Source organism: Hemitrygon akajei, chromosome 1, assembly GCF_048418815.1.
Source record: "Hemitrygon akajei chromosome 1, sHemAka1.3, whole genome shotgun sequence".
Taxonomy (NCBI): domain Eukaryota; kingdom Metazoa; phylum Chordata; class Chondrichthyes; order Myliobatiformes; family Dasyatidae; genus Hemitrygon; species Hemitrygon akajei.
Window position 1 is genome coordinate 6,781,529 of NC_133124.1, and position 14,074 is coordinate 6,795,602.

The 14,074-nt window shown below is 40.4% G+C and overlaps 1 protein-coding gene across 3 annotated transcripts in view; it reads right to left on the bottom strand.

The window, feature by feature from the left end:
• Positions 1–14,074, bottom strand: part of taf2 (TAF2 RNA polymerase II, TATA box binding protein (TBP)-associated factor) — a 110,822-nt gene that overhangs the window by 55,985 nt on the left and 40,763 nt on the right. For all 3 annotated transcript variants that reach the window (XM_073028318.1, XM_073028229.1, XM_073028401.1), the window contains exons 11-18: positions 12,965–13,100; positions 10,964–11,118; positions 9,684–9,798; positions 7,860–7,969; positions 6,077–6,142; positions 5,705–5,957; positions 4,497–4,637; positions 1,524–1,634 (exon numbers count right to left, since the gene is read on the bottom strand). In XM_073028318.1, the coding sequence (XP_072884419.1) occupies positions 1,524–1,634; positions 4,497–4,637; positions 5,705–5,957; positions 6,077–6,142; positions 7,860–7,969; positions 9,684–9,798; positions 10,964–11,118; positions 12,965–13,100 (1,087 nt within the window). The remainder of the gene's footprint in view (positions 1–1,523; positions 1,635–4,496; positions 4,638–5,704; positions 5,958–6,076; positions 6,143–7,859; positions 7,970–9,683; positions 9,799–10,963; positions 11,119–12,964; positions 13,101–14,074) is intronic.

Consider the following 14,074-nt stretch of genomic DNA (forward strand, 5'->3'; position numbering starts at 1 on the left):
AGCTGAGCGAGGAGTGCAACAAGGAACATGTCCGCCCCCCCCCCCCCCCACCCCCGTAGCATCTATCAGCCGACAAAAGTTTGTTTCAGTAGACCGCAGCAAGGTAGCTGCTCTGATACTTACGAAACATTGAGCCCAAATTAGGTCATCTGCGAATATTTTAGCACCGGGTTCCCCACGAACAATCGGTGTGTTAAACAGGTTTAGAGGCAGCGCTCCAGGCCAGTAGCGACGGCACTTCTCACCGGCCGCCCGAGGCTAACCAGTGATCCCTGGAGCAAGGGTGTCACTGCGGTTAGGCGACTGATGACCTCGCGTGGGTTCAAGTCCAACAGTGGGTGTGAGAGGGAATGAGGAAAGGTGCAGCTGACTCATATTGTTTCCTCCCGGCCCGGTGGTTGGAGACCACTGAATTACACTGTGTAGTGTGGAGGGAGCTAAATGCATGCGAAATGGGCAGAAAGAACGGAACTAAAACCCCGCAACCCGGAAACAATCTCTCAACAGTATTTGTGTATTTATTTTTCTTTTTTTTTTGGGATCTACTGGGAAAGTCTCAAAGATTGACTAGTCGATCGCGATCGACGGGGTGGTGACCACTAGTGTACGGGGTAACCAGGGCTTTTTAAAAATGCTGTCATGACATGCTGGAACAGATGGTGGCAGCAGCACAGCATTTCATTGTTTTCTTGAACTAAGAGGAGGAAACGGAAATAGTACACCGTTTCTTCTTCGCTTGTTTTCTGTAGCACATGCCTAGTAGGAGGAGATTCGCCCAAATATCCGTTTTAATGTGGACGAAAGTATTTTCAGAAACGCCTTGTGTGGACGCCTATCGTTTTCTCGTGACACTGGCGCTTTCAAAATTCACCTGAGACTATTCTCAGATGAGTAGTTATTTATTATGTAAAGTGCCAGGCCTACCTGAGAAGCTATCTGTAATCTCTTTAGACTCAAGAGTTAATAAGAACAAAGACACAAGGCTGAGGGGGCAGAAATCATAGAATAATGTGTGTTGTAGCCGTGAACCAGAGCCAATAAAAAGGTTTTAAGGGTCAATCAGGTAATGTATATCCAATGACACTGGAATGTTACATTTGAATTGATAAGGAATGAATATCAAAGTGGACACTTCAGCGATATCTCTTTCCAGAGAATCACCATTGCGAGGAGGAACCCCCAGGTGAAGATCGACTGGCCAACAGAGGTCCCCTATTTGAGTGTTATAAATTGGAGAAGTGGTCTGGCTGAGTACTGGTACAGAGGAAACAGTAGAATTGACGTTCTAAGTTGCTGGCCTGAGGTCAACATATTTTATGTTTTTTGTTTGTGCAGAGACAATAAAGTTTGGTTTTGATTAATTACAAGTTGCGTAGCGAGTTTCATAACCTAGTTCACTGACAATATACCAATAACACAAGACAAGAAAGCATAAGAGAAAACTAAAATAGCTGTTTTAAAACCAGAATAGTAGAATGCCAGAGGTTTTAAAGATCTAAAAGAAAATTCGGATGATGCATTACCTTGTTCTTCCTGTTGTCATTATATTTTATTAAGTCCAAAATAAAGGCCAGCACTTCCTTAGGACACTGGTTATGGATATCTCTTAGTAACGCCATTGCAACAGGCATTGTCTGTGAAAAAGACAAAATGCATTAATGTACTTGCAGAGATACAGTCTTCTATAACCTGACAATATCTGCTTTCCAAAGTAATATGCTGCTTGAGTTATGAATTTTCAATGATTGGACGAGTGTATATATAACAAGGGTGCCATGGTAGCATAGTGGTTAGCGCTTACATTATTACAGCTCAGGGCATTCTGGAATTTGGAGCTTAATTCCAGTGCTGTTCTGTAAAGAGTCTCTGTATATCCTCCCTGTAGATTGCGTGCGTTTTCTCTGGACACATCGGTTTCCTCCCACAGTCCAAAGATGTACTGGGAAGGTTAAGAGGTCATAGCAAATTGCCCTGGGATTAATTTAAGGTTAATCGGGTTTGTCGGGGTTGCGGGGTGGCATGCCTCAAAGGGCTACAAGAGCCTATTCCAAGCTGTTTCACAAAATAAATATTTTCTTAACATTGAGGGACTAATCAACGTACTCAGATAATGGCAGCTGGTTTGAAGCAAGAATGGATTACACTGAAGGAGTCAAACAAAGTTGAAAATTGCACAGAAGGACATATTAACCTGAAACAGCTATCTGGTAGTTATACATAAAGTATTAATGTTAATCAAATGTAGAAAAAAGCATATCCTTCAAAATATTTAACAATTTAATATCAGTACATACTTTAGTATCAGTGTGGATCCTGTTCTCAATTTCTACAGCAGAACTTAAACGCAAACCATGACTTTGAACGTGAACCACCTACACGTTAATTAATGTTAACAGCTAATCAGTCAATCATGTGGCAGCAATTCAAGGCACAAAAGCATGCAGACATGGTCAAGTTATTGTTCAGAACAATCTTCAGAATGGGGAAGAAATGTGATCTAAGTGATTGACCAGGGAATGATTGTTGGCGCCAGACAGTGTGGTTTGAATTTCTCAGAAACTGCTGTTATCCTGGGATTTTCACACACAACAGTTTTACAGAGAACTGTGTGAGAAACAGAAGCATCCAGTGAGTGGCAGTTCTGTGGGTGAAAACACCTTGTTAATGAGAGAGGTCAGAGGAGAATGGCCAAACTGGTTCAAACTGACAGGAAAAACACGTAATTCAAATAACCACACGTTATTACAGTGGTGTGCACTGTCATCTTTTTTACCCTTGATATATCTAAAAAACTTTTCGTATCGTCTTTTATATTATTGGTGAGCTTACCTTCATATTTCAGGATTTATCTCTTTAAGGCTTTATTTTATTGTCTTCTGTTGATTTTTAAAATCTTCCCAATCAAACAAAGGAGCTAGTTGTAGATTACAGGAGGAATGGAGACGGGCTAACCCCTATTGACATCAATGGATCTGGGGTTGAGAGGGTAAACAACTTAAGTTCCTCGGTGTCCACATCACCGAGGACCTCACGTGGTCTGTGCACACCAGCTGTGTGGTGAAAAAGGCACAACAGCACCTCTTTTACCTCAGACAGTTGAGGAAGTTTGATATGAGGCCCCAAATCCTAAAAACTTTCTACAGGGGCACAATTGAGAGCATCCTGACTGGCTGCATCACTACCTGGTATGGGAACGGTACCTCCCTTAATCGCAGGATTCTGCAGAGGGTGGTGCAGACAGTCCAGCGCATCTGTAGTTGTGAACTTCCCTTGATTCAGGACATTTACAAAAACAGGTGTGTAAAAAGGGTTTTACACCCTTTAGGATCATTGGGGACCCGAGTCACCCCAACCACAATCTATTCCAGCTGCTACCATGCAGGAAACGGTACTGTAGCATAAAAGCCAGGACCAACAGGCTCTGGGACAGCCTCTTCCACCAGACCGATTAACACGCTGATTTGAGTGTATTTCTATGTTACGTTGATTGTTCTGTTTATAATAAATTACTATGATTACACATTGCTCATTTAGACAGAGACGCAATGTAAAGATTTTTACTCCTCATGTATGTGAAGGATGTAAGAAATAAAATCATTTCAATTCAACTTCCCACCAGTTTTTGCTCTATTATGTGCTCTCTTTTGCTTTTACGCTGTCGTTAACTTCCCTTGTCTACCATTTATGCTTCATTTTCCCTTCAGAATACTTTTTAAACTTTGGAATATATCTATCCTGTGCCTTTCACATTGCTCCCAGAAACTCCGTCCATTGCTGTATTGCCATCATCCCTGCTGGTGTCCCTTTCTAATCAACTCACACTTCCCCCTGTCAAATTAGTGTTAACCCTCCCCAAGAGCTCTAGCAAACCTGCCTGCAAGGACATTGGTCCCCCTCAGATTTAGGTGTAACAATCCTTTTTGTAGCAGTTATACCTTCTCCAGAAGAGATACAAATGTTCTATAAATCTGGAACCCTGCCCCCTGCAACAATTCTACAGCCATGCATTCATCTGCCAAACCACCCTATTCTTACCCTCAATGGCACAAGTGGCCACTGTGTGTGTAAATCACTGGAGTCAAGCTGGCAGCTTAATTTTATTTGAATTTCCCATTTAGAAATTTAGGGGAAGAAAACAAAACTGGAACAAAGCATGATACTGTCTGCTCTATAGTTTCTAAAGGCTAATCATACAGGAGTAGTGAATGTGTAATGACTGACTGCCACATCAAGTCACAGAGTTGTGAAAACATTTTCACCGTTTTTTAAGAAAATTAGTGTTGATCTTTTCCCAGAATTTATTCAGACGTAAAATGCTGCTGAGGGAACTGTCAAGATAAAATGCTTTTCAGTAAAAACTAAAGAAGTGTAACTAGACACTGTAGCACCTTAGTCTGAAGGTGGGCTACAGAACATACAAGAGGTGCTTCAAGAGCTTCAATAACTTAATTCAAATACTGAAAGCTCACAGTAGAGATGTTTATGAAAAACTTAACCTTCTGTAAAAAGTAGCTCTGGAAGTTCATGAAATTGTTGGTCTTAACAATATTTGAACAGCTTTTACAGCAAAACATTCGAGTGAAGAGCGACTTCATTGCTGGAGGACCTGTCCAAGTGTTCACCATGGCATTTGCAATCTGAAGGAACAATAGCAGATATTATGTACTGTTGAAGTTAGTGTACTGCTCACATTTAAAGAGATATCATGCATAAAATACACAAGCTTATCTAACAGGAGTGCAATAATTCTGCATTGCACCAAAAGACACGGGAAAGAATTAGGCCATTCAGCCCAACGAGTCTGCTCTACTATTCCATCATGACTGGCTGATTTATTATCCCTCTCAACTTCATTCTCCTGTCTTCCCCCATAACCTTTGATCCACTGACCAATCAAGAACCTATCAACCTCCACTTTAAATGTACCCAGAGACTTGGCCTCCACAGCTGCCTGTGGAAATAAATTCCACAGATTCACCACTAACCTATCCTGACAGTCAGCCAATATTCCATTCTATGACAAGAAGCCACTGGGTAGGTTCAGAGAGGAATTATAAGAATAAACTTTCTCTGAAAAGGTGGTTAAAATTTAGAAATCACTGTATAAGGGGATGACAGAGGCAGGAACTCTCACAATACTTACACAGTATTCAGATGAGTTCTTAAAACACCATGACATAGCAGTCCAACGACAAGGCAGGGGAATGGGATTAATGTAGCACTGACAAAATGCTGGAAAAACAAAGCAGCAATCCCATAGAGTTGGGAGTTCAATTCTGACATCATCTGTGAGGAGTCTGTATGTCCTCCCGATGGAATGCTCAGGTTTTCTCCAGGTTCTCTCTAAATCAAGTAAAATATATAAAATAGCTAGTGCACACACAACCTATCATTTCATTTCACTAAGCCCTTCACCTCCAGAGGGGCACAGACCACTGACAGAAACTCGACAGAATCCTCTGTCCTGGGCCAGACTTTCCAGTTGTCTCTAAGTCCCCATCTTCTTGGTGTAACATTCCTCTCCCAGGAATGAGGTCTCCGGAGCCTCTGTTGGCATTTCTGTAGCACTGGGTTTTCACAGGATGGGGTTACTAGCCTCATGCCCAACTCTCCTCCTTTCACAGCCAGGCTTAGTTCCACACTGAACTAGGCTTCTCAATAAATCATACTCTACAATCAAATAATTACAAATTTCACTGCTCACCTTTGCAAGCCGGAAGCAGGCATGCATTCGGACTTTGTAAAAGCATTGTTCATGTTCTAGGATATCTGTCAATGCCAGTCGAGAGGCTGGAGTGGGGAACTTCTCTAAAGCGAGAATTGATTCTTCTTGTGCAACGACGTCTCTCTCATAGCGAAGCTGGTACTGCCACATGAAATCAGCCTGCTCAAATTCCACTTTCCTCAAAACAGACATGTCAGGGTCTATCCTTATCCACAACAGCGGGGAATCGGCACTACAAAGACAGTAACACATCATTAAACCACACTCAATTATAAGTATATTAACTTCATGTTAAATGCATTTGTAGACCAAGAGGTACATATAAAAATTAGTGCAATAAATAGGACCTACTCCATTGCAGAAAGATCCATGTCTACTTCCTCACCATTCAACAACGGAATCTTCTTTTTCTTATTCCTGAACAGAAAGAGAAATGACTGACATAATAAACAAAAATAATGAACAGAACTGTGAAAACTCACTGTAATATAATATTTTCTTTCAAAAACCCCAACAGAGAAAGATACCTTTTATTTCTCTGGACCTGATCTTTTAAATTCTTACTAGGATTGAAGTTTCATTTATGTAGCCAAATGGTGGTGGATAGTGTCTGTAATCAATGTTTCATCATCTGATTGGTCTGCTGTAACTTGATCTGAGCCAAACAGAGACACCGCACACTTGTAAGGGCAGAACAGACAGCGCTAGTCCTGTAGAGACAGAACAGACACCGCTAATCTTGTAGGGACATCATATGTGAGAGACAGAGTGGAGGTCTTGGTAGAGAAACATGGTAACAGATGGGGGGAATGGGGCGGGGAGAGCAAGAGGAGTTAAATTTAGGTCTCTGCATTATTTTTCTCCAAATATAAATACCAACTGAATTTTGCATTAATACTCCAATTAATAAAAGGCAATATTACTTTGCTGAAATGTGTTTGTTCTTATATGTAAGCCTGCTAAACATGTTTACTTTATCCTGCAAATTAGTTTGGCCTATGTCTAAATACACAGTGAAGAATCTTCTTTGATACAAGTATTTGAGGTGTCAATTTTTGATTGTTGGAAGAATTTCAGATAGTGACAAGGTGCTGTACAGGAGTGACATATTTCAGCCGGTTGAATGATGTTGTAACAACAACCTTGAGTTCAGCATCAGTAACACCAAGGAATTAATTATGGACTTCAGGGAGAGATAGATAGATAGATAGATAGATACTTTATTCATCCCCATGGGGAAATTCAACTTTTTTTCCAATGTCCCATACACTTGTTGTAGCAAAACCAATCACATACAATACAAGTTGAGGGAACACACAAATCGAGAGATCAGCAGTGGAAAGGGTGAGCAGTTTCAAGTTGTCAGGTGTCAACGTCTCTGAATATCTACCCTGGGCCCAACATATTGATGCAGTTACAAAGAAGGTACAGCAGTGACTATAGTTCATGAGGGGTTTGAGGATATTTGGTATGTCACCAAAGATTCTTGCAAGTCTCAACAGATGTACTCAGGTGAGCATTCTAACTGGTTGCATCACTGTCTGGCATGGAGAAATCACTGCACAGGATCAGAAAAAGCTACAGAAAGCTGTAAACTCAGCCAGCTCTATCATGAGCACCAGCCTCCCCAACATCGAGGACACCTTCAAAGGGCGATACCTCAAAAACATGACATCCATCATTAAGGACCCTCATCACCCTGGACATGCTACTAATTAAGGAAGTGGTAAAGGAGCCTAAAGATACATACCCAGTGTTTTAGGAACAGCAAATTTCATAACATATGTTGTTGATATTAAATCTGATTCTGATTCCATTAATCCACAATCTTTCTTTTATTTGTAACAAAGAGGAAAAAAATCAGAAATAATTCATAAACCAATGAATTAATATCTCTGACCTATTATAGAGATTTATCAAAATCATCTTATGGAATAAACCACACTGATTTTGATACATATATTTTTAATCTTAGGCAAAACCTGAATTAACTCATTTCCTTGTAGACATTTCCATAGCCATGCGAAATATATTATGATGAATTACATTGCATCTTAAAAAGTGCACATTTTAAAACTGGGATAATTTCTGATAAGTTTAATAAATTCTATCCTTCCCACACACTCATACCTACCGTCTGCTCTTGGAATGGCAAGGAATATCATGCTTTAAGCTGTTTTCCTCAATTTGTAGAGTGTGGTTAAACGACCCATCAAGCTCTTGTACGGTAATTTTAAGCGGTCCCTAGAAGGGTTAACAATGTTTGTGGAATATATCATATAAATACAACAAGCCTTTCACTTAATATGGCAATATGTCCCAGAGTCACTTCATAGCAGCATTATCAATGAGAAAGTACATGCATAACCATGTAAAGAGAAATCGGGGCAGATAACCAACAGACTGATCAAAGAGGTACATTGAAAGGAGTTGCAACAGGAGGCAATTCCAGAATTTATACACTTTGGAGCTGAAGGCACAGCAGCCACTGGGAGAATAATTATGTTCGGATATGAGCACAAGGTCAGCAGTTGTTCCTTAAGGTTGTTATAGTCGGAGGTGGTAGTGAGGACAAGCTCCCACTATCTCAATGATGTGTGACTCAAATAGTCTCTGACTACCAAGTCCAACTCCTGGCCTTTACATGTGGCTTAGCTACCAAGTCCGGTGGAACTGTGTCTACTGACAGGAGAAGGGGCAAACGCAGGTTACTAGCCCCTTAAAACTAGTCACTTTGGGCAGATGGGGCTTGTTAGCCGTGTTGGCAGCTCACCTCGGAGAAGGAAAACTGATCCCAAATCTCCACGGCCTTGCGGCTAAATCCACTCATGGGGAAGGCTTCAGGAGTAAACCCAGAGGGAAAAATCTGGAGCTGGAGACCCTAAGGCAGTCATACATTGAGTTCAACTCTGACTGGCAACTCCTGCGATGCCATGGTTCCAAACTATATCGGTCTCTGCCTTTCCTTTGGGGAGGGGGAGCCTGCTGCATGGTTAATAACTTGTTCTCCATATTGTACTGTCCTGGCCTGTGTATCTAGACAGCTAGGATGCAACATCCATGGTCAACCTGTCCAATGGAGTAGCCTTGATCAAGGTCAGAATGAAATAACTCAAAGTTACAACCAGGAGGTTAGACAAGACCATTAATGCAATACGCATGATTAAAGAATACTTAAGGATGGTTGGCAGAATACTTACAAAAAGTTTGTTAATAAAATTAATGGGATTCTTTTACAATTTCTCTGACCTCTTAAGAATCAAGGATTAACTTCATTCATCATATGCACTTAAATGTATTAGGAAATTGCCTTGGCACAATATGCAACAAAAAAAATTGAACTATACAGAAATAAAGAATTATATAGAAATACAGTTAGATGTACAGCTATGGAATAAAATGTTCAAAAATACCAACATGGTTACAATGTAAACAGCAATGAAAAAAGTGATTTAAAGTTTTTACAGTGCACTGACTGAGATAATAGAGGAGAGTGGGGAGGGGGTATAACTAGAATGATTGATCAGATTAACTGTGTGGGGGAAGAAAGTTTTAAAATGGGATTAAGTTTTAGTTTTCATATCCTGAGAAGCACTTTCCAGAAGGGAGCGTTTGAAAGAGGCAGTTTGCTGGGTGGTTAGTGTTCAAGATGCTACAAAATTGCATTTCCAGAGTTAACCTGTTAAATTCACTGTACTCAATATTGATAGAACCGCTGATCAATCTGATACAACCACTGATACATAACTCCAACAGTTGTCATTGGGAACATACAGCACTTATGCTGTTAGATTCCAAGCAGGACTCTGCATTACCTTGTGTTTAAGGCAGGGGTTCCCAACCTTTTTTATGCCATGGACCAACACCATTAAGCAAGGGGTCCATGGACCCAGGCTGGAAACCCCTGGTTTAAAGACTCATCTTTTAAATCGCAAAGCTGAACTTTAGCTGCTCTTACCACATATTTCTGAGTTCCCAAAGAAGTGTAATCCTGCTTCAGTTCCAGTTCCAAGATGTTCCGTTTCCGATTGAATGCAAAGCTGCCGAAAAACTTCACTACACCACTCTGGTCACTATAGCATGTAATTAAGGAGATTTTAAGTACGGAATAGTGTAATCAAGTCTGCCTGTTACCATAAATGGAAAGAATACCCAGACAAGTTTAATATTGCAATGCTTACTTCTGAATGGACAGGACTCAGAAAAGAAAACAAAGTTAGACCATAATACAAAGAGCAGAATTAGACTATTCAGCCCTACGAGTCTGCTCCACTTGATTCATTATCCCTCTTTTAGGAGCCACGTATCTATTTTCTGTCTGTCTGTATTGTATTTTGTGTTGTATGTTTATTAAGAGTAATTTGCCATGTTGGTTGGGTGTGGTAGAAGCGAAGAGTATAGTTACATATTCACGCTTTGTCTTAGGTCAATTTAGTCTAGGTAGAACCAGAGGCAGACAGTACGATTTTTTGTTGTTGAATATTTAACATTAATTGGAACACTTATGTGTGCTTAAATATTTTTAAATACGCTTAGCAAGCTTATTTCATAATATCGCTAATTTTAGTTTCATTAGTTTTTTATCGTTACAAGATTATTAATTTATGCTGGTTTCTTCATAAAGGATCAAATGCACTTTCTTTGACTTAAAATGTCAATATTGTAGAGCGCATCATACAGTGCTAACCCCCTGTGCTAAGACTGGTTTTGAGTGGTTTTGGTTTGTTTTTAAGTAACCAGTATATCTCTCAACCCCATTCTCCTGCCTTCGCCCCACAACCTTTCACACCCTTACTAATCAAGAACCTAGCAACCCTCACTTTAAGTATACCTAATAACTTGAACTCCATGGCCATCTGGGGTAATCAATTCTACAGAATCACTATTCTCTGGCTAAACAATTCATCCTCATCTATGTACTAAAGGGACATCCTTCCATTCTGAGGGTGTACTCTATGGTCCTAATCTCTCCCACTATAGGAAACATCCTCACCACGTCCACTCTATCTAGGCCTTTCAATATTCGATAGGTTTCAATGATATACCCCCCCCCCCATTCTTCTAAACTCTTGCAAGTTGAGGGAAGAAACATGAAACATGCATATATTTTGAGATTAATTTGTCACAAATAGGATGATTTGCATTTGAATGAGTAACATTAAAGATCAATGACTGCGTGCCGATCAATCATTTTGAAGGATCAAACTTTCAGAAGCAATAAAAAACTGAAAAGGATACACCCATTGCTTTATTAGAGGTTGGATATCTTTTCCAGACACATTTGAAATTGATTTTAAAAATCCAGTCGTTGAAAGCAGCATCTGGCTCCACATATGTGATTGGAACTTCTGTGAAGAAGCAGTGCTGGCCAAACTCAACAGTTTGTTGAAGACCTAAAGAGGTGAACAAACTTTGTTGGACAGCAATTCACTATTTTGCAACTACAAAGTTTATAGTATTTGGAAGCGACAAGATATAGTTGATGAATGCCCACAGTTCACTTATTCTAACAGTGGTTTCTACAGTAAGGAATTAAAAGCAGAGCCTTACATTATTTCAATGGAATATCAGTAAATAAATGGATAATGTTCTGCAGCAAAACCCTTTGTTTAGTTAAGAACCAAAATAGTGAAGGGGAGAGCATTAGTGCAATGTTTTAAGTAACTGAGGGTGCAATTTAACTTTTTCTGGGGGGAAAAGGATGTTGATAGTGCCCAAATTTTTCTGAAATTTCTGTGGCTTTGTCAACTCCTCCAAATAAGGGTAAAGTGGGCAACAAAGGGAAGTGCAAAGGGATGTTATGTTGAAGTTGTATAAGATATTGGTGAGGCATCATTTGGAGTATGTGTGCAGTTTTGGTCACCTACCTACAGGAAAGATGTAAATAAGGTTGAAAGAGTACAAATACAATTTACAAAGATGTTGCAGTTCTGGAGTGGCCTGAGTTATAAAGATTGAATAGGTTTGGACTTTGAATAGCTTAGAACATAGAAGATTCAGAGAAGATTTGATAGAGGTATACGGTATTATGAGGGGTACAGATAGGGTAAATGCAAGCAGGCTTTTCCACTGAGGTTGGGTGGGACTACAACAAGAGCTCATGGGTTAAGGGTGAAAGGTGAAGAGTTTAAGGGGAATATGAAGGGAAACTTCTTCACCCAAAGGGTCATGACAGTGAGGAATGAGCTGTCAGCACAAGTGCTGCATACCAGCTCAATTTGTGTTTAAGCAAAGTTTGGATAGGTACATATATGTTAGGGGTCTGGAGGGCTATGGTCATAGTGCAGGTCAATGGAAGTAGGCAGTTGAAATGGTTTTGGTATGGACAAGACAGGCCATAGGGCCTGTTTCTGTGCTGTACATTTCTATGACACTATGGTATAAATAAATGGAACTCTGCCACGGGCAGTCCCAAGTGTGGCTACTAAAGGAGGAATCTTGGGCACAGGGCGAGCAATCCCATTCTGTACAAAACCAGCACTACAGAAATGCCAGCAGAAGTTCCAAAGACCTCATCTCTGGGAGAGGAAGGATCTTCAATGGGCTGCACCGTGAACAACTGAAAGACTGCCCAGGACAGAAGACTCAAGCGAGCTGCTGTCAGTTGCCTATGCCCCAGAAGGGGTGATGGGCTTAAAAAGATGATAAATGAATGGCTGAGCAATATTGATAAGACTAAAAGTCCTTCACATCTTCCTTAATTATGCTGTACTGGAATTAATGGTCTTGATATTTCTAGTAAATGGACTTCTGTGGATACATTGTCAATTGTGAAAAATCCCAAGATTTGGAAGGCTAAACTTGTCAGTTGAGTCAGACAAAACAGGCCACAAGAGGGTAAAAAACAGTAGCGGTCAGCGTAACGCTAATACAGTGCCGACAATTCCTGTTGCTGTCTGTAAGGAGTTTAGAAGTCTCTCTGTTCCCACATAGATTCCCTCAGGGTGCTCTAGTTTCCTTCCACATTCCAAAGATGTACGGTTTGCACCCGAGGCGTCCAAACTGATGCCTAAAAATAGCCAACAGTAGAATCAGTGAATTGTACTTCACTGAAATTCCTGAGTCAATTGTGCTAACTCTCACCAACAGCCCATGCCATCATAGGGAGGTCTAGGCTTATACTTTTGGTATGCAAATGAAGAGAATCGAAGAAGGCAAGTGAAAAGGAAAAAAATTAAAATAAATTTGCTCATTCTTTGGGAAACAATGCCCCCTAAATGAACTAATTCTCCCACAAACCTGAAGCATGAATTCCATGCTAATCCTGTTTTCAATGAGTCGCATCACAAGGTGAGCTTTGCACTGAAACATCTTGTAGTAATTCCAGGACAAAGTATGTGGATGCCGAATTGAAAAATGCAAGTGCGGTGCTGGGCTGCAAGGATTTCAAAAGAACTGAGGTTAAACTGTGGCAAGATTTAATGCTGATTTAACTAATGCAAACAAACATTGACCAGCTTTCATTGTCCTTTTAAATTTCAAATCTGATTATTCATGATATAGTAGCACTTCAAATACAAAATAAATTTCAAACATCTAAAAACATCAATTGGTCCACACCAAAGGAGATGAATAAAATTCTATCAAACAAGTACTCCCTTAACATTCCCTGCAGAGTGCTGATTTCATTCACTACAAAGGAGATGGTTATCAACTGCAGTAGAACTAACACCACTCATATCCCCGTTTACATCAGTGGCACAGCAATGTAAACTGCAAGCAGTTTCAAACTCTTGGGAGTGCATATGTTTACAACCTCACATGGTCCCAGAACACATTCTGCACAATCAAGAAAGCTCACCAACCCTTCTACTTTCTGAGGAGGCTGAAGACAGCTGGATTTTGCACATCCTTACTCACATCGTTCTACAGAAGCGCAGTACTGAGAAACCTGATAAGCTACATAACTGCTTGGTACGGAAACTACACTACAGCGGACAGGAAGGCTTTACAACGGGTAGTGAAAACTGTCCTACATGGCACCAGTACCAGCCTACCTATTATCAAGGACATATATACAGAAAGGTGCTGGAAAAGGGCCAGTAACATCATGAATGATCCCTCACACCTGGCTCATGGACTGTTTGTCCCACTCCCATCAGGAAGGAGGCTACACAGCATCCACGCCAGCACCATCAACTCAAAAACAGTTACTTTTCCCAAGCAGTAAGGCTGATCAACACCTCCACCCACTAACTCCACCACTACTCTGTTTTATTTTTCCTGTCAGTCACCGAAAGGACAACCTTGTGTCATTTTATGGACAAACAATATATATAAACTATCTTATGCATTTATTGTGTATTTTATTATTATTGTGAACTTTATTTTTTGTGCTGCATCGGATCT